Genomic DNA, 25424 nt, shown 5'->3' with positions numbered 1-25424 from the left:
AGCTCACACCTATAATCCCAGCACTTTGGGAGGCCAAGATGGGTGCATCACATGAGATCACATGAGGTTGAGAGTCAAGACCCGGCTGGCCAACATTGTGAAACCCTGTCTGTTTTAAAAATACAAAAAAATTAGCTAGCCGTGGTGGAAAGCACCTGTAATCCCAGCTGCCCTGGAGGCTGAGGCAAGAGATTCACTTGAACCAGGGAGGTGGAGCTTGCCAAGATCCTGCCATTCCACTCCAGCCTGGACAACAGGGGCGAAACTCTGCCCCCCCAAAAAAAAAAAGATGTTGTGTACATTTAACATATTAGGCTATCTAAGCTTTTATTCTGTGAATAAAAAGCAAAGAGGAAGTGAGATATCCTTCCTGGTAAATGCTGAGTGTTTCTGAATGTTGAATTTTGTTAACTGACTGAATCTGTCTCCATTATGCTATTGAAAGTGCTTTCTCAAGGTCACCAGAGACATATTACAAATCCAGTGAATTTTGCCAATTCTTTCTGCATTCTAACCTCTCTGTAGCATCTGACACTTCCTTGATATAGTTTGTTTTTTAGACAGAGTCTGCTTTTTTGCCCAGGCTGGAGTGCAGTGGTGTGATTGTGGCTCACTACAGCCTCTGCCTTCCAGGTTCATGCGAATCTCCAGCCTCAGACTCCCAAGTAGCTGGGATTACAGGTGTCCACTGCCACACCCGGCCTAATTTTTGTATCTTTAGTAGAGACAGAGTTTCACCATGTTGGCCAGGCTGGTCTCAAACTCCTGACCTCAAGTGATCCACCCGCCTCAGCCTCCCAAAGTGCTGGGATTACAGGTATGAGCCACCGCGCCCGGCCTACTTCCTTGATTGTTTTTATGATGTTCTCTTAATCCTCCTATGATAACACAGCACACAATCCCAGTTCCATACCTCTCTGACAGTGCCTTTCACTCCTTTAGGACTCTCTGTGTCCTCATGTCCCTTCAAACTGACATTCAGCCCTTGAGAGGGACTTTTGATCTAATATTTGGTCAAAAGTTTAGACTAGCTTAGAAGTGAGCTCTGGAGGCAAGAAAATGGATGAAATAACTAGTCCAGTTTTCTTTGTTGATTTGACCAAGTAAACCTAAATTTTCTGCTGCTGAAATTAAGTAACAGTGACCTTTCCCCAAAGATTTCCACAGGAAAAAATTTTGTCACTAGATAGAATTTTCTGAATTTTCCTTTTTTTTCTCCCATAATTTTTTATTTTTATTTATTTATTTATTTATTTAGAGACAGTTTTGCTCTTGTTGCCCAGACTGGAGTGCAGTGGTGCAATCTCAGCTCACTGCAGCCTTCACCTCCTAGGTTCAAGTGATTCTCCTGCCTCAGCCTCCTGAGTAGCTGGGATTACAAGCATGTGCCATCACACCCTGCTAATTTTTTGTATTGAGTAGAGATGGGGTTTCACCATGTTGGTCAGGCTGGTCTCAAACTCCTGACCTTAGGTGATCCACCTGCCTCAGCCAAAGTGCTGGGATTATAGGCGTGAGCCACCATGCCCAGCTCCATCATTTTTTATATTTTTGGTATCATCAATAGCCTGTCAAGTAATGAATACAGCCAATAACAAATGAACAAATTCACAAGTATTTTATGGTGTACTGAATAATGCAGCTTGGATTTTAGGTATACCATCCCCAGAACTGGTCTGTTCTGACCTGTAGGCTGACCCGTAGAGGACCCTTGAAGTGGGCTGCACCTCTCAGTCCATCCCTGCACTCCTGAAGTCAGGTTCCAGAATGTTAGCTGTCAGGCCTTAAATTTCCACCCAACTCTTCAAAATAAGTTTACACATAGGAAGGAGACCAAAATGGGAAGGGGCTCTAAACACCATAAGGAACAGTTGAGGAAATCTATGAAAAAGACTCGGTCAAGGGCACGTGAAAGATGTCTTCAAACATGTATGGAAGAGAAATTAGATCTACTCTATGGGTACAGAAGACCAACTGAAGACTAATAGGAAAAATTTTGTTTGTTTGTTCATTTGTTTGTTTGTTTGTTTTGAGAGGGAGTCTTGCTCTGTTGCCCAGGCTGGAATGCAGTGGCACAATCCTATCTCAGCTCACTGTAACCTTCACATTTCAAGTTCAAGCAATCCTCCTACCTCAGCCTCCCAAGTAGTTGAGATTACAGGCACCCACCACCACTCCCAGCTAATTTTTGTATTTTTAGTAGAGATGGGGTTTCGCCATGTTGGTCAGGCTGATCTTGAACTCTTGACCTCAGGTGATCCGCCCATCTTGGCCCACTATGCCTGGCCCAGAAAAAGTTTTAACAGAGCTAGTTTAAAATGAAGTGATACTGTCTCAGGCAAGATGTTGGTTTCCAGTTCCTGGAAGTATTTGAGAAGCAGAGGCTAAATGAACATTTGTCAGAGTTATAACAAAAGCAGTTCATTTATCAAATTGAGATTTAAACTTCTAACTCTAAATGACACCTTCCTCTCCTTCTTTTTTAGAGGGAGGAGGAGCCCTTATCTGAACTTGGGGTTCCTAGCCTAAAAAATGAGATTTCAGACATAGGAGCAAAGATGGAAGCAGGGTTAGATAGATAGCTAGATAGCCAGATAGATAGATAGATAGATAGATAGATAGATAGATAGATAGATGAAGACATTTGGGTGGGAACAGGAGGAAAGGCAATGACGGGGCTCCTTGGAGTAGCATAAAGCAGGTGACTGATGGAAGGGAAGGGTAAAGTGAGGCAAGGCAGAGAAGGATATCAGAGGAGGGGAGGAATGTCTGTGTGAGGGTTCAGAGAAAGAAGACCTGGTGTCTGTGGAAAATGGTAGCACTTTATCTACCCAGAGAGGAGGGTGCAAGCCAGAGGTTGGCATAGATAGTGTTACACAGAGAACACTTACATTTCAACAGAGGAACTTGGATATAGGCTCTTGTTCACTGGAAGGAAGACATGCCAGTGTAATGGGAGCTGTAGCAAGCCCCATCTTAAACACTAACACAAGGCCTGTCGCAGTGGCTCACTCCTGTAATCCCAGCACTTTGGGAGGCTGAGGTGGGTGGTCCACCTGAGGTCGGGAGTTCGAGACCAGCCTGACCAACATGGAGAAACCTGTCTCTACTAAAAATACAAAATTAGCCAAGTGTGGTGGCGCATGCCTGTAATCCCAGCTACTCGAGAGGCTGAGTCAGGAGAATCACTTGAACCTGGGAGGTGGAGGTTGCAGTGAGCCGAGATCGTGCCATTGCACTCCAGCCTGGGCAAGAAGAGCCAAACTCTGTCTAAAAAAAAAGCTAATACAAAAGAGACAACCTACAACATGTTGATAAAGAAAGTAAAGGCTAACTTACAAAAATTGTGAATATTTGAAGAAATTCCAAGTGTGATTTCTGCTTTTAACCTACTTTTTTACTTTGACCACGGGAGCATCTTTTCAAATATCAATCTCTTTATTCACCAAATGTACTTTTCTCTTTCAGGCAGAAGGCCACAAGCTATACAAGGACCTGAAGAACTTCCTTAGTGCAGTCAAAGGTGGGTATTGCAGCATGGGATAATCCAGAGGGCATTTATACAGCTACTCAGAGGTTTAGGGGTGGAAAACAACAACCATACCCCCAGATTTTTGTCATTTTATCATTTATTTAGACTCCTGGAACTTTGTGGGCCGAGGAAGAGTGATTTTTCCTTTCAGCCCATCCAGCTTCCCTCACTTACATAACCCAGACCTTCTGAGTTTGTCCTTCTGAATTGAACCCACTGATTTGTCACCCATGTGATTACACCAACACTGTTGGGGAACTTAATGGTGGGACTGAATTCTCTCCTTTCAGTGATGCATGAAAGTTCAAAAAGAGTGTCAGAAACCCTGCAGGAGATCTACAGCAGCGAGTGGGATGGTCACGAGGAGCTGAAGGCCATCGTAGGGGTAAGAGTGGCTTGGGTTTCACAACTTGTCGGCACGTACTACTGTTTGCATCTCAACCTCAGCTTAGCTTCTCTATCGAAGAAAATAGGAGAACAAAGGGGCCAGTTCACACTGTGCATTTGTATAGGCACAGTCACTGGGTGGTAGGAAGAAGCTGCAACTATGAAGATAAAAACAAGTTTTCCCTAATCTGTGGATTCCTTTAATTTTGACCCTCTTCCGCTCTTTAAAACATTATGGGAAGTTTTGGGTCCTGAAGATTGGTTGTTTTTTTAAAACAAAGTTCATGCAGTTATATACTCTTAAACTTTCCCTTCTAAGCTCTGGAGTCCAAGGCTTTGACCTTGTGCTCTGTTCTTAATCCCTGAATGTATGTTCAGACCCCCAAAGAGCAGTTCCTTGGGGCTGTTTCTTTTCTTCCTCTGACTATTCCCCAGAATCCAACATGATATTCTAAATACAGTGCTACAAAAAAGAAGTTTTTTGCAAGAAGAATTTGGATATTACCCTGGTAGACAGTTGTGGTTAGGAAGTGGAGCCTTCACCAGCCTCTGCCTCCATCCCACAGAATAATGATCTCCTTTGGGAGGACTACGAGGAAAAACTGGCCGACCAGGCTGTGAGGACCATGGAAAACTACGTCGCCCAGTTCAGCGAGATTAAGGTACTCAATATACAGAATCAAGGCTGGGTTGTGGATGGCCCAATCCAGGTTAGAGAACTTATTGGGTTAGGCATTGTAAGTAGAATTAGAGCTTCATGATTAGAAATGAAGTTTGGGTAAGTTAGGAGAAAGATTAAGGCTGAGGGTTAGACAAGAGGTTAGGACAGAAGGTTGGAAGTAGTGTGAAGTTTATGTTTAAACTTAGATTTCAAGGCTGGGCGCATTGGCTTACACCTGTAATCCCAGTACTTTGGGAAGCCAAGGCAGGAGGACCACTTGAGCCTAGGAGTTCAAGACCAGCCTGGGCAATGTGGCAAAACCCCATCTCTACAAAAAACTGCTTAAAAAATTATTTAGTGTGGTGGTATGTGTCTGTAGTCCCAGCTACCTTAGGAGGCTGGGTGAAGGATCGCTGGAGCTGGGGAGGGAGAGGTTGCAGTGAGCTGAGATCATGCCACTGTGGTCCAGCCTGGGTGACAGAGGCTGGTGTCTCAAGTAAATACATAAAATAAACTTAGATTTCAGTGAGCTATATTTACACTGATTTTGAATTAGATCCAAGTTAGAGGCATCCCTTTTAGCTGTGACAAACAGCTGATGGCACTAAAGATATTTATTGTATAGGAGAGGAAACATGGAGCAATCAAATAGTTATCTTCAAATACTTGAAAGTCTGTTGGGTAAAAGAGGAAATCCGCCTATTCTAAACTTTTCCAGAAAGCTGAATTAGAATCCATCTATTCATTAAGCTAGTATTTTTTTTTGAGACGGAGCCTTGCTGTGTTACCCAGGCTAGAGTGCAATGGTACAGTCTCGGCTCACTGCAACCTCCGCCTCCCAGGTACAAGCAATTCTCCTGCCTCAGCCACCGGAGTAGCTGGGATTCCAGGCATGCACCGCAATGCCCGGCTGATTTGTATTTTTAGTAGAGACAGGGTTTCACCATGTTGGTCAGGCTGGTCTCGAACTCCTGACCTCAAATGATCCGCCCACCACAGCCTCCCAAAGTGCTGGGATTACAGGCATGAGTCACCGCACCCGGCACTAGTTTTTATTAAACACCTACTCTGTCAGGCACTGTGCTGATTCAGAGGAAGAAGTTAGAGGGGGGCTGACTTAAGTTCCTAATAGTTAAAGCTTTCCAAAAACAAAATAAAATAGACTCAAAGATAGTGAGTTGTCTGTTGTTTGGGCAAACAGAAGTCAAACTACTTCTTGTCTTGGATATTGTGGAGAAGCCTCATGTATTATGTGGGAAGTTGGACCACATAATTGCTAAAATCTTTTCAAATTCTGTGACTGAGAGAATGAGACGATTCAATAACATGGTTTGCTTCTCCCTGGTATAATTTATCTTTTGGATAAGATTGAGTAGACTTTCTCTCAGTGCTCATAGTAATTTATGGCTTTTATTGTGTTTTAGAGCTTTCAAAGCACTTTGTATTCAGCATTCAGTCTTTCAAATAACAGTTGTATAAGGGCAGATGGGGCTACTGAGGCTCCAAAAGAAATGTGCCTTGCCACTGGCCACAGGCTAATGAATGGCAGATTTGGGACTAAGGCCCAAAAATCCAGACTTTCACTTTTATGTGATTCTCAAGGTCATTTCTCCTGGAGACTGAACTAGTTTATAATGGGTTCATAGGAAATACTAAAATTTAATACAGGGGGAGGTGGAGGCGAAAAAAATATATGTATGTTACAGATTTCCACATGCTCTGCAGAATTGCCCCTTACTCTATCTCCCTCTGAGAATGCCCCATTCTTCCTAGATACTGAGGGAGATCCCATGGGCACACAACCCTACTAGAAAATGAAATTTGGGCCGGGCGTGGTGGCTCATGCCTGTAATCCCAGCACTTTGGGAGGCTGAGGCAGGCAGATCACATGAGCCTGGGAGCTCGACACAAGCCTGGCCAACATGGCAAATCCCCATCGCTACTAAAAATACAAAAATTAGCTGAACTTGGTGCACACACCTATAATTACAGCTACCTGGGAGGCTGAAGCACAAAAATTGCTTGAATCTGGAAGGCAGAGGTTGAAGTGAGCTGAAATCTCAACACTGCACTCCAGCCTGGGCAACAGAGCAAGACCCTGTCTCAAAAAAACAAACACAAAGGCCAGGCGAGGTGGCTCACACCTGTAATCCCAGCACTTTGGGAGGCCAAGGCGGGTGAATCATGAGGTCAGGAGTTCAAGACCAGCCTGGCCAACATAGTGAAACCCCATCTCTACTAAAAATACAAAAAATAAAAAATTAGCCAGGCATGGTGTCAGGTGTCTGTAGTCCCAGCTACTTGGGAGGCTGAGCCAGGAAGATCATTTGAACCCAAGAGGTGGAGGTTGCAGCAAGCCGAGATAGTGCCACTGCACTCCAGCCTGGGTGACACAGCGAGACTCTGTCTCAAAAACAAAACAAAAGTAAACAAAGCCATAATAACCCCAGTGTGGCGGGGGGAGGGAAACAAAAGTGAAATTTGATAGTAGGACCCACAAATCTTACTCTCTGCTTGGTACTCTGTTACCTATATCCTGGCCACTAAAAAGTGAGTATCCATGCTCTTTCTTGGTACCTTGATCAGGAGAGAATTGCCAAGCGGGGACGGAAGCTCGTGGACTATGATAGTGCCCGACATCACCTGGAAGCAGTGCAGAATGCCAAGAAGAAAGATGAGGCCAAGACTGCCAAGGTAAAATGAAAACAGCAACAAAAACTGGTAAATTCTTCCTGTTCTCTCTCTCCCCATGGTGGTAACAGGTGGCTGGGCCAAGGTGGCTATGGGAAATTATAAATTCGGCATCAAGTGTCCTGAAGGAAATCTGTTTCTTCTGACACTGATGCTGTAAGGATAGTCAGAGTCTTGAGGCTGAGGAAGGCATGGTCAGGGAAAGAAGAGGGACGGCTCCTCATAAGGCTAGTGCCTAAAAAATGCAGAGGATAAAGCAGGTATGCTGTTGTCCTGGGTTCAGAATTGAGGGCGATTGTCTTGTCTCTTTTACCACTTAGGCAGAGGAAGAGTTCAACAAAGCCCAGACTGTGTTTGAAGATCTGAACCAAGAACTGCTGGAGGAGCTGCCCATTCTTTATAATAGGTAATGACTGGAATTCAGAAAAGGTACCTTTGCTTCACACAAGGCACCTTGTGTGCCTTGACGAGTAGGCAGATAAAAGTGTTTTAGATTTAAATTCCCGCACCCCCCACTTTTTTTTTTGAGACAGGGTCTCACTCTGTCGCCCAGGCTGGAGTGCAGTGGTACTCAATATCAGCTCACTGCAACCTCCACCTCCCTAGTTCAAGGGATTCTTGTGCCTCAGCCACCCGAGTACCTGGGATTACAGGCATGTGCCACCTACCAAACCTGGCTAATTTTTGTTTTTTTAGTAGAGATGGGGTTTCACTGTGTTGCCCAGGCTGGTCTCAAACTCCTGGCCTCAGTGATCTGCCTACCTTGGCCTCGCAAAGTTCTGGGATTATAGGTGTGAGCCATCAAGTGCAGCCAAATTTTCCACATTTAAAGAGAAATCTGAGCAGAAACTCCATTTGTATCCTTTTTTCTTTTTATTGTACAAGATATGCATTAATACAATTGTAGTCAGAGTATTTTATATTGTCACTTATTAGTGTACATAGGATGGAGCCTTTTAATGAATACATGTATTCTAAAACATTATGTGACTCCTAGTTAAAATAAAATTGAAATTTCATTTTATTGATTTATTTTGAGACAGGGTCTCATTCTGTTACCCAGGCTGGAGTATGGCTCACTGCAACTTATGCCTCCCTGTTAAATCAATTCTCCCCCTTCAGCTTTCTGAGTAGCAGGGACTACAGGCACGTGCTACCACACTTGACTAATTTTTGTATTTCTTGGTAGAGACAGGTTTCACCCTGTTGGCCAGGCTGGTCTCAAAGTCCTGACCTCAAATGATCCATCTGCCTAAGCCTCCCAAAGTGCTGAGATTACAGGCGTGAAACACCATGCCTGGCCTAGAAATGAAATTTAATAGTTTAAAAGTATACTTCCTTGATTCACTTACAGGATTATTCCATTAATGTACATACAGGTGTAGAAGTCCTGTATTCATAAAGGAAAGAATAATTCTTGCTGTAATAATTATAATTAGATGGCCTTATATTAATACAGCTCTTTAAAAAATTATTCAAAGCCCTTTCATGTCTATTCGATCCTTCAACAGCCCAAATCAAGTAACTCCATGAAACTGTTAAACTTTGGTGTCAACCTGAGCTGATATTTTCTCCCCTGGCCTTCCTGCTCTGAAGAATCATGTGTGTTCCTGGCCCAGCTCTGATGAATACAGATCCCAGAACATCCTGAGTGTGGGATATGGGATGGTTTTCTTTTCGGAGCCTTGGTGGTGGCTGGTTTCGGCTCAAGGTCCTACCTTGTATTTGAAACAAAGAACTCCTTTCCTATGCTTTACCCATATGTGTTTGTTGTTTTGCTTCCTAATAGTCGTATTGGCTGCTATGTGACCATCTTCCAAAACATTTCCAACCTGAGGGATGTCTTCTACAGGGAAATGAGCAAGGTGAGAAACATCTGACCAATTGAGACTCCTAGGTGTGTTTTCTAGTAAATATGAAGGTAGCATTGACTTACATAATTTCTGTAAATATCCATGTTGACACCACAGATTTTGACTTTTATCTCATGATGAAATAAGAGCACTTGATTGTGTACTTAACTATATTAAAGCACATATATACACAATCAGAGGGCCCTTTCATCTCCCTTAACAACTGAATAAGTACGTCCAAATTGGAGCTTTAGCATGAATAAAGGAGGTTAGGCCTATGGAAGGAAGAATTGAAATGGGGAACCCCATTGTGAAATCTCTATTGTTGCTAGGGACTATTTAAGGACAAGTCAGTTTCTCAGGTGGTTGGTCTCAAATAAAACTAATCCTGTCAGTGATAGCCAGCCATATAACATAACTTATGAGGTCTTTTCTAGGCCTGAGATTCCAAGATTCTTTGCTACTACACAGTTATATTTACATACAGCTACACATATTACTCTCCATAGTTTATTTGGCTAAAGTATGATTTGCCTAATTAATATTAAAAATGAGTTTTCATTCCCTGGATCACCTGTGAGAAGCTAGAACCTCAAATCAGACATCAGTTACGGACCCTGCATTGAGACAGCTGCCAGTCTGTTGGAAGAGGCAGAACTTAGAACACAGAGAGACAAGGAAGAGGCGGTAGCAGGACAGGACCTGGATTCTGGTTCTAGACAGACAGAGAGGAATTCAGATTGGAGTTGAAAGGGAGGGGTTTTATTTTGGGAAACCATCTGAAGGGGAGGGGAGAAGGGATATGTATTCTCGGGTTCCCAGTTGGCTAGCATTCCCTTCTTTCTCACTGGCTCTAGCTGAACCACAATCTGTACGAGGTGATGAGCAAACTGGAGAAGCAACATTCCAATAAAGTCTTTGTGGTGAAGGGACTATCAAGGTGAGCACCATTCAAGACCCTTTTCTGCTTCGCTTGTCCCGTGTGTGAATGTGTTCAACATCCTCATCTCCAGTCCAGAATCCTGACCCATGCTTTATGTACATGATGTACATGATGATGTTTGTTGTTTGTACTATGCTCCTGTAAAAATTATTTTGCTTTTTACTAAATATTTTTAGGCCAGACATGGTGGCTCAGGCCTATAATCCTGGTACTTTGGGAGGCTGAGGCAGGAGAATCACTTGAGACCAGGAGTTTGAGATCAGTCTGGGCAATGTAGTGAAATCTCATCTCTACAAAAAAAGATTAAAAGAAAAAAAAAATTAGCCAGGCACAGTGATATGCACCTATATTCCTAGCAATTCAGGAGGCTGAGGCAGGAGAATCGCTTGAGCACAGGAGTTCTAGACTGCAGTGACCTATGATCATGCCACTGCACTCAAGCCTGGGTGACAGAGCAAGACCCTCTCTCTAAAAAAATAAAAATTAAATATTTCAGACGTAACTAAATGTATAAAGAATAACACAACAAATAGCCATGTACTTACCACCAAATTTAAGAAATCGACTGTTGTAAATATAGCTGAAGTTCCCAATGTTCCTTCCCTACTCACTTTCTGTTTCTGACCCCACTAAAGGGTCCTGTGTGTTATTTATGTGTGTATGTATGTTTTACACATAAAATAAAACAACATGCATGGAAATAAATACTAAATGTAGTAATAAATACTAAATGTAACATGCACACATTGTATTGTTCTACACATACATGCATACATAAAATATTGTTTTCCATGTTTTTAAGCTTTATATAAATGGACACATACTGTATGTATTCTTCTGCAACTTCTTTTGTTCTCTTAGTATTGTTTGCAAGATTTTTCATTATTGCTACATGTTGCTAGCTCTGCTGTTTCCTTTCTATAGCTGTTATTGTGTGCCTAGTTCATGATTTATTTCTTCATCCTCCTGCTAATTTGGGACATTTTGAGTTGTTTTCTAGGTTTTTGCTATTATAAATAATGTTGTGATGAACATGTGTTACATTTCTCCCTGCGAATATTATCAAGAGTTTCTTTACGGTCTATACTTGGAGCGGGGTTGTTGAGTCTTAAGATCTGTCATGGGGGCTTCTCGACCCTTATGAGATATTGCCACATTGCTCTGCAAGGTGGTTGTTCCAGTTTACTACCCATTAGCCGTGAGTGAGAGTCCTCATGAGTCTACATTCTCACTACATGTGAAATTGTCAGATTTCTTCATTCTTACAAGCTCATGGGTATGAAATGGAATATTTTTGCAGTTTTAAGTCACAGCTTCATGATTACTAGTTACCTTGAGCATCTTTTGATGTTATTGGCCATATAAGGTTCCTGTTCTGTGACTTTCCTATATATCATTTTCCTATTTTTCAATTAGGTTGGTGACCTTTTTTAAAAAATTGATCTATATTAGTTTTTCTTTGCTAGTATATTCAGGATTCTAATTCTGAATGCTCAAGGGCAAGCATGGCATCCAACACATAGTAGGTACTTGATAAATGTTATAATCGATTCTCTTGTTCGTGGTGGTTTTGTTTTATGAAGTTGCCACACACACTGGACATTGAACCACTGCTCATAGAGGAAACACAGGTTTCTGTGAGGCCCTGGTCACAACAGTTTTATCAACCACCCAAAACATAACCTTGTTTTATGTGAGTTTCTGTTTAAAGACACTTTATTTAACACATATTATTAATTCATTAATATTGAATTCATTAATATTGAACCCAGCAGCATTGTAACTCATACCTGAATGAAGCTTACCTAATACACGTATTTGCTCTGGAAGGCACAGCAGAGTCTTCTTGCACTTAGCACTACAGCTTGGGGTCCATTTTAAGTAGCAAAATCACCAACAAAAAGCTCAAACTTAGGAAAACCTGGTGAAAAGGACACTTGTTTACAGTTTGAGAATGGAAACCAGGAGGTACATGGTTGCCTTGTTAGACTTCATCTGGAAAGTGTATGGCAGGCAACTCATTCTTCACCACTTGCACGTGTCCAGTAGAGACTGGGAAAGCACCAGAAGCATTGATTTGGGGGTTCCAAATAAATAAGTAGGTTAATTCACAAATATGAAATCTGTGTAGATCAACTGTATATCACCCATTCATCTTTGCCCCAGAGGAAATATTTGCCGACATTTTGCAGTGTTTCTTTCCAGTCTTTCTCTGTACATATTTTTATATTTTTACATAATTGAGTTCATGATATAGATAAAATTTTGGCCTTTTTTTGCTTCACTCTGTAAGTGTTATTGTAAACTATGCAAACTTTCTAACATTTTAAATTGCTTTATTCTGGTTTTATATTACATACATCATAATTTATTTTTGCATATTTACATTGCTTCTGGTTTTTAGCTGTTCTGAATCTGAACACCCTTCCTCTTTCAGTGGCAGCAGGCGCTCTTTAGTCATTTCTCCCCCAGTTCGAACATCTACGGTCTCCAGTCCACTTAACTCACCTACTAGTTCCTCTACACTTTCCTTGAAGAGTGAGAATGAATTTGTCTCAGCAACTGAAGATCTGGCACCTGATGCAGCCCAGGGGGAAGGCAATTCTGAGATCAAGGAGCTCTTAGAAGATGAGGAAATAGAGAAGGAAGGATCTGAAGCAAGCTCCTCTGAGGAAGAAGAGCCTCTACCAGCCTGCAATGGCACCGCCCAGGCCCAGCCCTCTCTTGCCATTAAAAGCGCCAAGTCCCAGGAGGAAGTTCCCCCCAACTCCCCAACTCCATCACCAGGCAGAGCCCTGAGCCCTTCAGGGCAGCCTTCATCATCTGCCACTGAAGTCATCCTCCGAACCCGCGCTGCAAGTGAAGGATCTGAACAACCAAATAAGAGAGCCTCTGTCCAGAGAACCTCAGCACCCCCTTGTAGGCCTCCTCCACCCAGAGCCACTCCAAGCCCCAGGCCCTCCTCAGGGAACATACCCTCCAGCCCTCCAGCCTCTGGAGAGGGTTCACCCACCAGCCCTAGGGCCTCCTTGGGGAGTGGGACTCCAAGTCCTAGGACCTCCCTTGAGGTTTCTCCTAATCCAGAACCACCAGAGAAGCCAGTAAGAACTCCTGAGGCCAAAGAAGATGAAAACATCCAGAACCCCAAAGAACTTTGCACTTCCCCCGCCTTAATGACATCTCAGGTAAGAGTAGTTCTAGTTGGGTCTTTTATTATTTATTTATGCATGCCTGCAGGCTAGGATCTCACTCTGGCACCCAGACTGGAGTGTAATGGTGCGATCACAGCTCATTGCAGCCTCAACCTTCTAAGCTCAAGTGATCCTCCCCGCATATAGAGTCTCCCTATGTTGCCCAGGCTGGTCTTGAATTCCTGGCCTCAAGTGATCCTCCTACCTTGGCCTCCCAAGGTGCTGGGATGACAGACGTGAGCCTCTGCACCTGGCTCCAGTGGGGTCTTTACACCCTTTTATAACCCCCACTTAGGTCATCTTTGCTATGGTCAGAACACTCTTGGACACCTTTTTTGGTTCTGGAGATTGTTTCATGTCTTTATAACAATTAATTTAGTAATCTAGTTTTAGGGTAATTGACTTCTCTAAGGGGCTTATCTCTAGTAGTGTTATGAGCAGATTCTTACTAATTTCTTTCTTTTCCTTCAAGTTCTGGGAGCTCCTAGTTAAAGAACCTATAGTTGAAGCCAGGCGTGGTAGCTCATGTCTATAATGCCAGCAATTTGGGAGGCTGAGGCAGGCAGATCACTTGAGGCCAGGCCTTCAAGATCAGCCTGGCCAACACGATAAAACCCCGTCTCTACTAAAAATACAAAAACTAGCCAGGCATGGTGGCATCTGTAGTCCCAGCTACTTAGAAAGCACAAGAACACAAGAATCGCTTGAACCCAGGAGGCAGAGGTTGCAGTAAGCCGAGATCATGTCACTGCACTCCAGCCTAGGCAACAGAGTGAGACTGTATCTCAAAGAAAAGAAAAGAAAAAGAAAAAGAAAAGAAAAACTAATACAAAAGAAAGAAAAAAAACAACAATCAATAAATAAATAACATTTAAGAAATAAAGAACCAATAGTTGGAATCCTGAGCTTTACCTTCTTTAATGGAAGCAGGAGGGTGGGTCTCACTTCAATTCATCATACCTATGACTATGGTAAATAGACCCTGAAAGAAATGGCAGCAAATTTCCAGGGTGTATCTTCTCTAATGAGAAGATCTAGAAGCAAGAACTCACAGAGGATAGCTACTTGGCCCACCCCCACCCCCCCAAAAAAGAAAGAACTCACAGAGGGAAGTAAAGCAAAAAGTACAGCCTTTTGAAAAGGCTGCTCCCTACTTAGGAGGCTGAGGCAGGAGGATTGCTGGAGTTTATGAGGTCGAGGCTGCAGTGAGTACCACTACACCCCAGCCTGGGCACCAGAGTGAGACCCTTTTGAAAAAAAAAAAAAAATTGAGAGATTCCAACCCATTGGAAAGCAACTAGTTCTGTAAAGGATCTGTAAATCAAGTATATTCTTTTTTTTCTTTCTTTCTTTTGAGACAGGGTCTCACTCTGTCACCCAGGCTGGAATGCGATCACAACTCACTGCCGACTTGACCTCTCTGGGCCCCAGTGATCTTCCCACCTTAGCCTCCCAACTAGCTGGTACTACAGGCGCATGCCACCACACTTGCTTCATTTCTGTATTTTTGGTAGAGATCGGGTTTCTCTATGTTGCCCAGGCTGGCTTCAAACTCTTGGGCTCCAGTGATCCTCCCACCTCCACCTCCCAAAGTGCTGGGCTTATAGGTGTGAGCCACCATGCCCGGCCTCAAGTCATATTCTAGTCACATTACATAGAAAGGCTATCATATAGGGATTTGACTTGTTCTGTGACACTCCAGAGGGCAGAGGCAGACGCTATGTATAAAGTCTTTTTTTTTTTTTTTTTTTGAGACGGAGTTTCGCTCTTGTTACCCAGGCTGGAGTGCAATGGCGCGATCTCGGCTCACCGNTTTGAGACGGAGTTTCGCTCTTGTTACCCAGGCTGGAGTGCAATGGCGCGATCTCGGCTCACCGCAACCTCCGCCTCCCGGGTTCAGGCAATTCTCCTGCCCCAGCCTCCTGAGTCGCTGGGATTACATGCACGCGCCACCATGCCCAGCTAATTTTTTGTATTTTTAGTAGAGACGGGGTTTCACCATGTTGACCAGGATGGTCTTGATCTCTTGACCTCGTGATCCACCCACGTCGGCCTCCCACAGTGCTGGGATTACAGGCTTGAGCCACCGCACCCGGCTATAAAGTCTTTTTTTAAGATACATTTTACATCAGTACAAGAAGAACTTTCAACAATTAGCTCCATTTTAAAATGGGATGGAAAAAAAATATTGTGACAGGCAAAGGAGATACAAGGGGCTGTCAAAAAAAAAATATGGGATGAGCCGCTTTGAGAATTAGTTCTCTTTCCTTGATGTTAAGAGCTAAGCATATATGATCTCCAGTCAGGTACATTGTAGAGAGGATTATGGTGAGATGTCTGACTAGATGGCACCAAGATTTACTCATTCATTCTGCAATTACTTACTGAGTCCCTACTATGTGCCTGGCACTTTTCTAGGAGGTGGGATATGATACTGAACAAAACAAAATTCCTTGCCTTCCTGGGACTTAACATTTTAGTGCAGGAAGACAGACCAAAAAAAAAGAATAAATAAAATTTCAATCTAGTAATAATAAGTGAAATGAAGAAAAATTAAGTAGGGAAGGGCACAGGCAGTGGGAGCTGAGTTGCAAGCTTATAGAGTGGTCAGCAGTGACACGTGAGCAATGAAGGAGGCTAGCACGTGAGCCATGTGGATATCTGGGAGAAGCGTGTGTCATTTCTGGCACTTGCCAGATCACACCCTCCACCTACTGCCACTGTCTGACAGAGGCTACCTCAGGAGTCTCCTGCTATCTCAGAGGGGCTAACATGAACCAAGGGTACAGGGATGGCTTCCAGGGTGGGAAGGTGTGGGACTCTCTCCTCCATTGTTCATTTTGATTCACAGATTGCTTCAGAGCCTGGAGAGGCAAAGACGATGGAAGACAAGGAAGAAGATAAGCTTGTCTCAGCTGACTCCTCTGAGGTACTAAAAGTCAAAGTCATCTACATGATTATGCCCTATTTTTTTACACATTAAAATTTATTTTTCATGTTCCAGAAGTATATCTTTCAGATGCCCTCAGTCTTGATTCACTTGAAGCACTGATGGCCCTAACAGAGCAAGATGTAAAACTTTTCAAGTCAGGCTCAGTGGTACAAGCCTGTAATCCCAGCTACTTGGGAAGCTGAAGTACATCACTTGAGCCCAGGTGTTCAAGGCCATAGTATGCTATGATCGCACCTGTGAATAGCCACTGCACTCCAGCCTGGGCAACATAGTGAGATCCCATCTCTTTTAAAAAAAATTTTAATAAAAAGAACTGGGTGCAGTGCCTCAGCCTCCCAAAGTGGCTGTAATCCTAGCACTTTGGGAGGCTGAGGCGAGTGGGTCATTTGAGCCCAGGAGTTCAATACTAGCCAGAGCAACATAGCAAAAACTCATTTCTATAAAAAATATAAAAATTAGCCAGGCATGGTGTCATGTGCCTGTGGCCCCAGCTACTTGGGAAGCTGAGATAGAATCACCTGAGCCCAGGGAGATTGAGGCTACAGTGAGCCATGATTGCGCCACTGCCCTCCAGCCTGGGCAACAGAGTGAGACCCCGTCTCAAAAAAAGACTTTTTAAAATTAGTAATAAAAAGAACTTTTCCTTGGTCAGTTTCTAGTCTGAGGCAGCTGTGCTGATGGAGAGAGATAGGCAGGACATGTGGATAGTGAATAAGCACAGGATAAATGCAGGGTTTTGAGTAGGTAAACTATAGCCACTTCTCATTTTTCTGCACTGAAAAGAGCAACTCACTGGTTGAATTGATTTCAGTTTGACTTTGCAATGTATTATATGATTTTAGATGGAGACAGTAATAGAGTGACCTTTTGTTTGCCTCCGGGGAATAATAAAACAAGCTTGCATTTTTGGAGTAATCTTTTGGAAAGGAAGAGTTTAATGGGAGCCAAGGCTCTTTCTGACCATTTTAAGGAACAGGCTAGTCACACTGTCCTCTCTGGAAAAGAGGTACAGGACACACTCTCCTTTCCCCCGAGTCTGTCTCCTTATATTTGAGATTTATAATATTTCCTTACTGTCAGCCTCTCTGGTGGGATTGCTTTGGTCATCGGCTAAGGAGAAATATTTTTCCTGTAGAATTAAGCAACTAGAGCATCTTAGGTCCTACCCTATTTGTATCATTAATCCTCTGAAGCCTGTGTCCTACAAGATAGGCTCACTTCCCTTGCGGATGCAATATAAATCATATTTTCTCTCAGGCAGAATTATGGACATGTCACATGTAAAAATGGGTAAATATGAATATAACTGGGGAAAAACATAGCCATTTTTGAAAAAAAATTACTGGGAAAAAAATCTGCTCTTACTTACCATTTGAATCATCTCAGAGAGATGGAAGGTGTTGATAACTTTCTGGGAGGTGATGTAACATCACCTTTGAGCTAATTCATGACCTGGAAAGGGGGGGAGTAAGAAGAAAGAAAATGTCCTTGAAAAAGAAATCATGGACTTTCAAGTGGTTCTCACATTGTTCGAAATTGGTTTTGTTGGCTGGGTGCTGTGGCTCACGCCTGTAATCTCAGCACTTTAGGAGGCTGAGGCGGGTGGATCACTTGAGGTCAGGAGTTTGAGACTAGCCTGGTCAACATAGTGAAGCCTCATCTATACTAAAAATACAAGGCCAGACGCGGTGGCTCACGCCTGTAATCCCAGCACTTTGGGAGGCCGAGGCGGGTGGATCACGAGGTCAAGAGATCAAGACCATCCTGGTCAACATGGTGAAACCCCGTCTCTACTAAAAATACAAAAAATCAGCTGGGCATGGTGGCACGTGCCTGTAATCCCAGCTACTCAGGAGGTTGAGGCAGGAGAATTGCCTGAACCCAGGAGGCGGAGGTTGCGGTGAGCTGAGATCGCGCCATTGCACTCCAGCCTGGGTAACAAGAGCGAAACTCCGTCTCAAAAAAAAAAAAAAAAATACAAAAATTAGTCGAGTGTGTTGGCAGGGAGGTGCCTGTAATCCCAGCTACTTGGGAGGCTGAGGCAGGAGAATCGCTTGAACCCAGGAAGCAGAGGTTGCAGTGAACCAAGATCATGCCACTGCACTCCAGCCTGGGCAACAGAACCAGATTCCTTCTCAAAAAAACAAACAAACAAACAAAAAAAAAACAACAACAAAAAAAGATTGGTTCTGCTTTTAAAGTATGGATTTTATAGTTTGTGAATTAAATTTTTTGTTTAGTCTCACTCTGTCGCCCAGGCTGGAATGCAGTGGTGTGATTTCAGTTCACTGCAACCTCCACATCCTGGGTTCAAGTGATTCTCCTACCTCAGCCTCCCAAGTAGCTGAGACTGCAGGCATGTCCACCATGCCTGACTAATTTTTTGTATTTTCAGTAGAGACAGGATTTCACCATGTTAGTCAGGATGGTCTCGATCTTCTGACCTCATGATTCACCCACCTTGGCCTCCCAAGGTGCTGGGATCAGGCGTAAGCCACCATGCCCAGCCTAAATTTCATTTTTTTAAAAAACTTGTTTTAAACCTCACAGGGTCTTTCCCTAGCATATAAGTTTCTAAGCAGGGCTTTCTTTTTTTAAAAAAAAATTATGTTTTTTAGAGATGATCTCACTATGTTGCCCGGACTAGAGTGCAGTGGGTATTCACAAGTGCACTACAACCTTGATACTCCTGGCTTCAAGTGATTCTCCTGCCTCAGCCTCTTGAGGAGGTGGGACTACAGGCATGCACCATACACATGGCCTAGACTGGCCTTCCTACACCTTGGGTTCCCATCTCAGAACCTAAAATTTTTCCCAAAGAAATCATTTTACCACTTGCTTCTCCTAACTGCTTATCATGGATTAGGATCACTTGAGTGTGAGAGTTGCAGTACATTCTTGAAGAGGGTTCATCTAAAAGTGGCAGGTAGTAGTTATAAGTCCTCACACTCCCATACAGATATACATCTACACCACGTCACACAGATCACATGGTGTTTGATCACGGAAACAACTCTGGAATCCAAATAACTGGTTTCCTGTTGCAGCAAGTCTTTTTACCCTTTGAATCTTAGTTTCTTCATCTGTAAAAAAAGGATGGATGAAAGCCTTTCCCAATGCCCTCAGGCTATGGTGAAACAACACTGTATGTTTGCCCTTTGTAATAGTACAAATAATGAGACCCTTGTAAAGTATAAGGCACAGAAGACACTTCTACACTGAAAGTCTGGAAAGGTTGAGCCACCTCTTACTGGCAGAATTCTTCTCTTTGTAGGGCCAAGACCAGCTTGAAGTCTCCATGGTACCAGACGAGAGCAACCTCACAGCACCTGAACCTCAAGAAGAGGTAAGACCACATATACAGAGAACAGATTGGGCATTAGATTGACAGGAGTTTGGCAATAGGCTGGAATCCTCACCACAGGATACAAGATGAATCCAGCAGTGAACCATACCCTCAGGGTAGTCAAGCAGGTGGGAACCAGAGGAAGCAAGAATGAACTGGGACTTCAAGGTGTCTCTGTGCTCATTTCCCTATGTCTGACTTAGCCCTATCTCCTAGGCATGTATTTAATTAAACCTCAAATTATTTTAGGAGTTAAAGGAATTAAGATATTTAAAAATATATATATATGTGTGTGTATATATATATATATGTGTGTGTGTGTATGTGTGTATATATATATATATATATATATATATATATATATATATATATGTATATAGGGCCGGGTACAGTGGCTCACGCCTGTAATCCCAGCACTTTGGGAGGCTGAGGCAGGCAGATGACGAGGTCAGTTTGAGAGCAGCCTGGCCAATATGGTGCAACTCTGTCTCTACTAAAAATACAAAAATTAGCCAGGCTTGGTGGTACTCACCTGTAGTCCCAGCTACTCAGGAGGCTGAGGCAGAAGAATTGCTTGAATCCAGGAGACAGAGGCTGCAACAAGGCGAGATTGCACCAGTACACTCCAGCCTGGGCAACAGAGCCAGACTCCGTCGCAAAAAAGAAAAAACAAATTTAGAGACAGTATCTCACCTTGTCACCTAAGCTGGAGTGCAGTGGCATGATCATAGCTCACTGTATCCTCAAACTCCCGAGCTCAAGTTGATCCTCCTGAGACTCCATCTCAAAAAAAAAAAAAAAGGAATATGTATATTATACAGTAATGTGTTGCTTAACAACAGGGATGTGCTCTGAGAAATGCATTATTAGGCGATTTTGTTATTGTTTGCATCTGTATGGTATAGCCTATTGCTCCTAGGCTGCAAACCTATACAGCATGTTACTGTACTGAATGCTATAGGCAGTTGTGACACCATGGTAAATATGGTAAATATTTGTGTATCCAAACACAGAAAAGTACAGTAAAAATATTGTATAGAAGATAAAAAGTGATACGCTTGTATAAGGCACTATCATGAATGGAGCTTGCAACACTGGAAACTGCTCTGGGTGAGTGAGTGAGTAAATGGTGAGTGAACGTGAAGGCCGAGGGCATTACTGTACACCACTGTAGACTCTATAAACACTGTACACTTAGGCTACACTATTAAAATATAGTTTTCTTTCTTTCTTTCTTTCTTTTTTTTTGAGATGGAGTTTCATTCTATTTTTGTTTTTGTTTTTGTTTTCCTGTGACGGAGTCTTGCTTTTGCTCTGTCGCCAGGCTGGAATGCAGTGGCACAATCCCGGCTCACTGTAACCTCTACCTCCTGGGTTCAAGCGATTCTCCTGCCTCAGCCTCCCAAGTAGCTGGGACTATAGGCATGTGCCACCACACCCAGCTGATTTTTGTATTTTTTGTAGAGACGGGGTTTCACCATATTGGCCAGGATGGTCTCGATCTCTTGACCTCGTGATCCACCCTCCTCGGCCTCCCAAAGTGCTGGGATTACAGGCGTGAGCCACTGTGCCCGGCTGATGGAGTTTCATTCTTCTTACCCAGGCTGGAGGGTGCCGTCTCAGCTCATAGCAACCTCTGCCTCCCAGGTTCAAGTGATTCTCCTGCCTCAGCCTCCCAAGAAGCTGGGATTACAGGCATGCACCACCACACCTAGCTAATTTTGTATTTTTAGTAGAGACTGGGATTACAGGCATGCGCCACCACACCTGGCTAATTTTGTATTTTTAGTAGAGACAGGGTTTCTCCATGTTGGTCAGGTTGGTCTCAAACTCCTGACCTCAGGTGATCTGCCTGCCTTGGCCTCCCAAAGTGCTGGGATTACAAGTGTGAGCCACTGTTCCTGGCCAAAACATATTTTCTTTATATCCTTATTCTGTAAGCTTTTTTCTACATTTTTTCTATTTTTTCTGTTTTTTTTTTTGAAACTTTGTCAAAAACTAAGACACAGAACTGGGTGTGGTGGCATGTACCTGTAGTAGTTCCAGCTATGCAGGAGGCTGAGGCAGGAGGATCACTTGAGCCCACAAGTCCAAATATAACCTGGGCAACATAGCTAGACACCATCTATAAACAAATAAATAAAAACACACAAACATACCTTGGCCTAGGGTCAGGATCATCCATATCACTGTCTTCTACCTTTACATCTTATCCCACTAGAAGATCTTGAGAGCATTACCACAAATGAAGCTGTCATCTCCTATAATAACAATGCCTCCTCCTGAAGGACCTACTTGAAGCTGTTTTACAGTCAATGTTTTTTTTAATGAGCAGACTGTTTTTTTGAGACAGAGTCTTGCTCTGTCGCCCAGGGTGGGATGCAGTAGCATGATCTTGGCTCACTGCAAACTCTGCCTCCTGGGTTCAAGCGGTTCTCCTGCCTCAGCCTCCTGAGTAGCTGGAATTACAGGTGTGTGCCACCCACCTGGCTAATTTTTGTATTTTTAGTAGAGATGGGGTTTCATCATGTTGGTAAGGCTGATCTTGAACTCCTGACCTCATGATCTGCCTATCTCAGCCTCCCAAAGTGCTGGGATTACAGGCGTGAACTACCATGCCCAGCCAATAAGCAGAACTTTTTTTAATAAGTAGGAATACACACTAAAATAGTAATAAAATGTATTGTAGGCCGGGCGTGGTGGCTCATGCCAGTAATCCCAGCACTTTGAGAGCCTGAGGCAGGCTTATCACTTGAGGCCCTCAGAGTTCAAGACCAGCCTGGCCAACATGGTGAAACCCCATCTCTACTAAAAATACAAAAATTAGGCCGGGCGCGGTGGCTCAAGCCTGTAATCCCAGCACTGTGGGAGGCCGAGGCGGGTGGATCACGAGGTCAAGAGATCGAGACCATCCTGGTCAACATGGTGAAACCCCGTCTCTACTAAAAATACAAAAAATTAGCTGGGCATGGTGGCGCGTGCCTGTAGTCCCGGCTACTCGGGAAGCTGAGGCAGGAGAATTGCCTAAACCCGGGAGGCGGAGGTTGCGATGAGCCGAGATCGTGCCATTGCACTCCAGCGTGGGTAATGAGAGCGAAACTCCGTCTCAAAAAAAAAAAAATACAAAAAAATACAAAAATTAGCTGGGTGTGGTGGCGCACACCTGTAATCCCAGCTACTTGGAAGGCTGAGGCACAAGAACATGAGAATCCCTTGAACCTGGGATATGGAGGCTGCAGTGAGCTGGAATTGTGCCACTGCACTCCAGCCTGGGTGATGGAGTGAGTGAGACTCTGTCTCAAAAACAATATATATAGAAAAATATTTTTTGAAGTATAATATATTAGATGCATCAAGTAATATAGTTGTTATTATCAATATTATATACCGTACATAATGCATTTGCTATACTTTTTACAACTAGCAGCGCTGTAGGTTTGTTTATACCAGCATCATCACAAATATGTGAATAATGTATTGGGCTGTGATGTTATGAAGGCTGCAGTGTTGATAATAGCTGCTACGTCACTAGGCAGTAGAAATTTTTCAGCTCCATTATAATGTTATGGGACTGCCTTTGTATATAGAGTCCATTGTTGACCAAACATCCTTATGCAGCACATGAGCTGTATGTATTTATATTTATTAACATACACACACAACATATAGCAGAAAATTATATCAGACAGGACAGTGATAGAAAATGGAGCCATTGAATTAGGCAAGTACAAAAAATGCATTCTATAAAATAAGCTTACTAAGGATGACTGTGAAATTGGTTCCAGACTTTCTAAAATCCAAGAAGAGAAAATCCTGTCAGTTAACCCAATTCATGATGCTCATTCCTTTTTTTTTTTTTTTTTTTGTTTTTAATAGTAACGATCTAACTCACCAGAAATGATGCTTATTCCTTAAGAGAACAACAACTCCTACTAAGATGAAAAAGAGGCTGGGTGCAGTGGCTCATACCTGTAGTCCCAACACTTTGGGAGGCCGAGGGGAAAGGATCACTAAGCCCAGGAGTTCAAGACCATTCTAGGCAACAATATATATTTATTGAAATGGAGTCTCAATCTGTTGCCCAGGCTGGAGTGCAGTAGCATGATTTTAGCTCACTGCAACCTCCACCTCCCAGGTTCAGGCAATTTTCCTACCTCAGCCTCCTGAGCACCTGGGATTACAGGCACATACCACCACGCCTGGGTAATTTTTGTATTTTTAGCAGAGACAGGGTTTCACCATGTTGGCTAGGCTGGTCTCGATCTCTTGACCTCAAATGATCCACCCACCTCAGCCTCCCAAAGTATTGGGATTACAGGCGTGAGCCACCACACCCAACTTCAAAAAACTTTTTAATAAATTAGCCAGGCATGGTTGTGTGTTCCTGTAGTCCTAGCTACTCGGAGGCTGAAGTGAGATCACCTGAGCCCAGGAGTTCAAGGCTACAGTTTGCTATGATTGTGCCACTATACCCTAGCCTGGGAGACAGAGCAAGACTATGTATCAAAAAGAAAAAAAAAAGAAAATTCTCCTGTGAATCATCATAAAGAGATGATGTAATGAACAATATCTGCAACAAGGCTTTGCAATAATCCCAACAACCAGTTTCACATTGCCTCCCTCAAGAGAGGCCAGTGGCATTACATGAAGTATAATTCAGCAGAAGCAAATTGAGTTTAACCCCTCCATAAGTAGTTAGTGGGAAGGCAGGTCAACACCTAACACAATCATGTTTACTTTCCAGGTTTCTACAAGTGAAAGTGCACAGCTCTGAAGAGAAACTGCCAAGACTCCCCCCATTCACACCTCCCCAGAGAAGCTCTTCAACCAGAGGGTATGGGTCAGAGGGATATAAGAACCAGCATTCATCCCTGGGTTCTCACTAGGAATGCTGGTGCTCTCTAAAGACCTGGCATTAATGGAGGTGGGGGAGCAGCCTTATGGGAGGAATGGAGAGAGGCAGGCTGGGGAGAAGAGAGTATTAGACTCAGGGAATATTTAATTCAGGTTTTAGCATTATTAGAATAAGACTTTAAGCCGGGCGCGGTGGCTCACGCCTGTAATCCTAGCTCTTTGGGAGGCTGAGGTGGGTGGATCACCTGAGGTCAGGAGTTCAAGACCAGCCTGACCAACATGGTGAAACCCCATCTTAAAAAAAATAAAGACTTTATACATTAAAGTGAAGCTATAATCACAATAAAAAGCAAAAGTATCTATAGACACAGACACTTGTCTATACAGAGACATCACCATACATACTGAGAGGATACTGAACAAACCTCTTTGACTTATGACTCATTTTGCAAGACTTAAAGCCAGAAGAACACATTTTCAGATTGTTAAATAAAGTCTGATTCTGACTCTCTGTGGATTATTTGACAGCATTGTTCCAACTCAGCACACTGTTTTCTACCTAGGTACGGTTATTGATTCTGCCCCAGGTTCAGAAAGCTTTAGTCACATCCCTGACCCCAGCTCACTCTAACTCCTGACTGTAATTCTTTTATGATTCCAAGGGCCACAGACTGTTCTTCATAATCCTGCATGTCTTTCCCACTTTGGTTGATAAGCATATACACTTGGAAAGGGGTAATAACATTTTAGAGCTATATCTAGTGTTTACAATATAGTACTTGGTACAAGTAAGGGTCGGAGCACAAGAGAGGAAGATATGAAACCGCAAGTGAAGGGAAAGGATACAAAGTATAATAATCATCACCATATCCTGGAAATTGCAAGATATTTGGAGTCAGAAGTCCTGGATTCCTTTGGGAGGCCAAGGTGGGAAGATTGCTTGAGCCCAGAAGTTCGAGACCAGGCTGGGCAAGATGGTGAGATCTCCACCTCTTATTTTATTTTTTTTTTGA

General features: G+C 43.2%; 1 protein-coding gene across 4 annotated transcripts in view; it reads left to right on the top strand.

Moving 5' to 3' along the window:
- Nucleotides 1-24918, top strand: part of BIN2 (bridging integrator 2) — a 43915-nt gene extending 18997 nt beyond the window's left edge. For all 4 annotated transcript variants that reach the window (XM_017545908.2, XM_037744726.1, XM_037744725.1 and 1 more), the window contains 11 exons: nt 3469-3523; nt 3823-3917; nt 4486-4581; nt 7167-7274; nt 7592-7677; nt 9061-9136; nt 9982-10064; nt 12505-13252; nt 16110-16187; nt 19486-19557; nt 24302-24918. In XM_017545908.2, coding sequence (XP_017401397.2) covers nt 3469-3523; nt 3823-3917; nt 4486-4581; nt 7167-7274; nt 7592-7677; nt 9061-9136; nt 9982-10064; nt 12505-13252; nt 16110-16187; nt 19486-19557; nt 24302-24331 — 1527 coding nt within the window. In that variant the 3' untranslated portion in view covers nt 24332-24918. The remainder of the gene's footprint in view (nt 1-3468; nt 3524-3822; nt 3918-4485; nt 4582-7166; nt 7275-7591; nt 7678-9060; nt 9137-9981; nt 10065-12504; nt 13253-16109; nt 16188-19485; nt 19558-24301) is intronic.
- Nucleotides 24919-25424: the final 506 nt, after the last annotated feature.

The sequence above is a fragment of the Cebus imitator genome, unplaced genomic scaffold (genome assembly GCF_001604975.1).
Source record: "Cebus imitator isolate Cc_AM_T3 unplaced genomic scaffold, Cebus_imitator-1.0 Scaffold181, whole genome shotgun sequence".
Lineage (NCBI taxonomy): Eukaryota > Metazoa > Chordata > Mammalia > Primates > Cebidae > Cebus > Cebus imitator.
The sequence above is the reverse complement of the archived record's forward strand: the minus strand, read 5'-3'. Positions and strand labels throughout refer to the sequence as shown.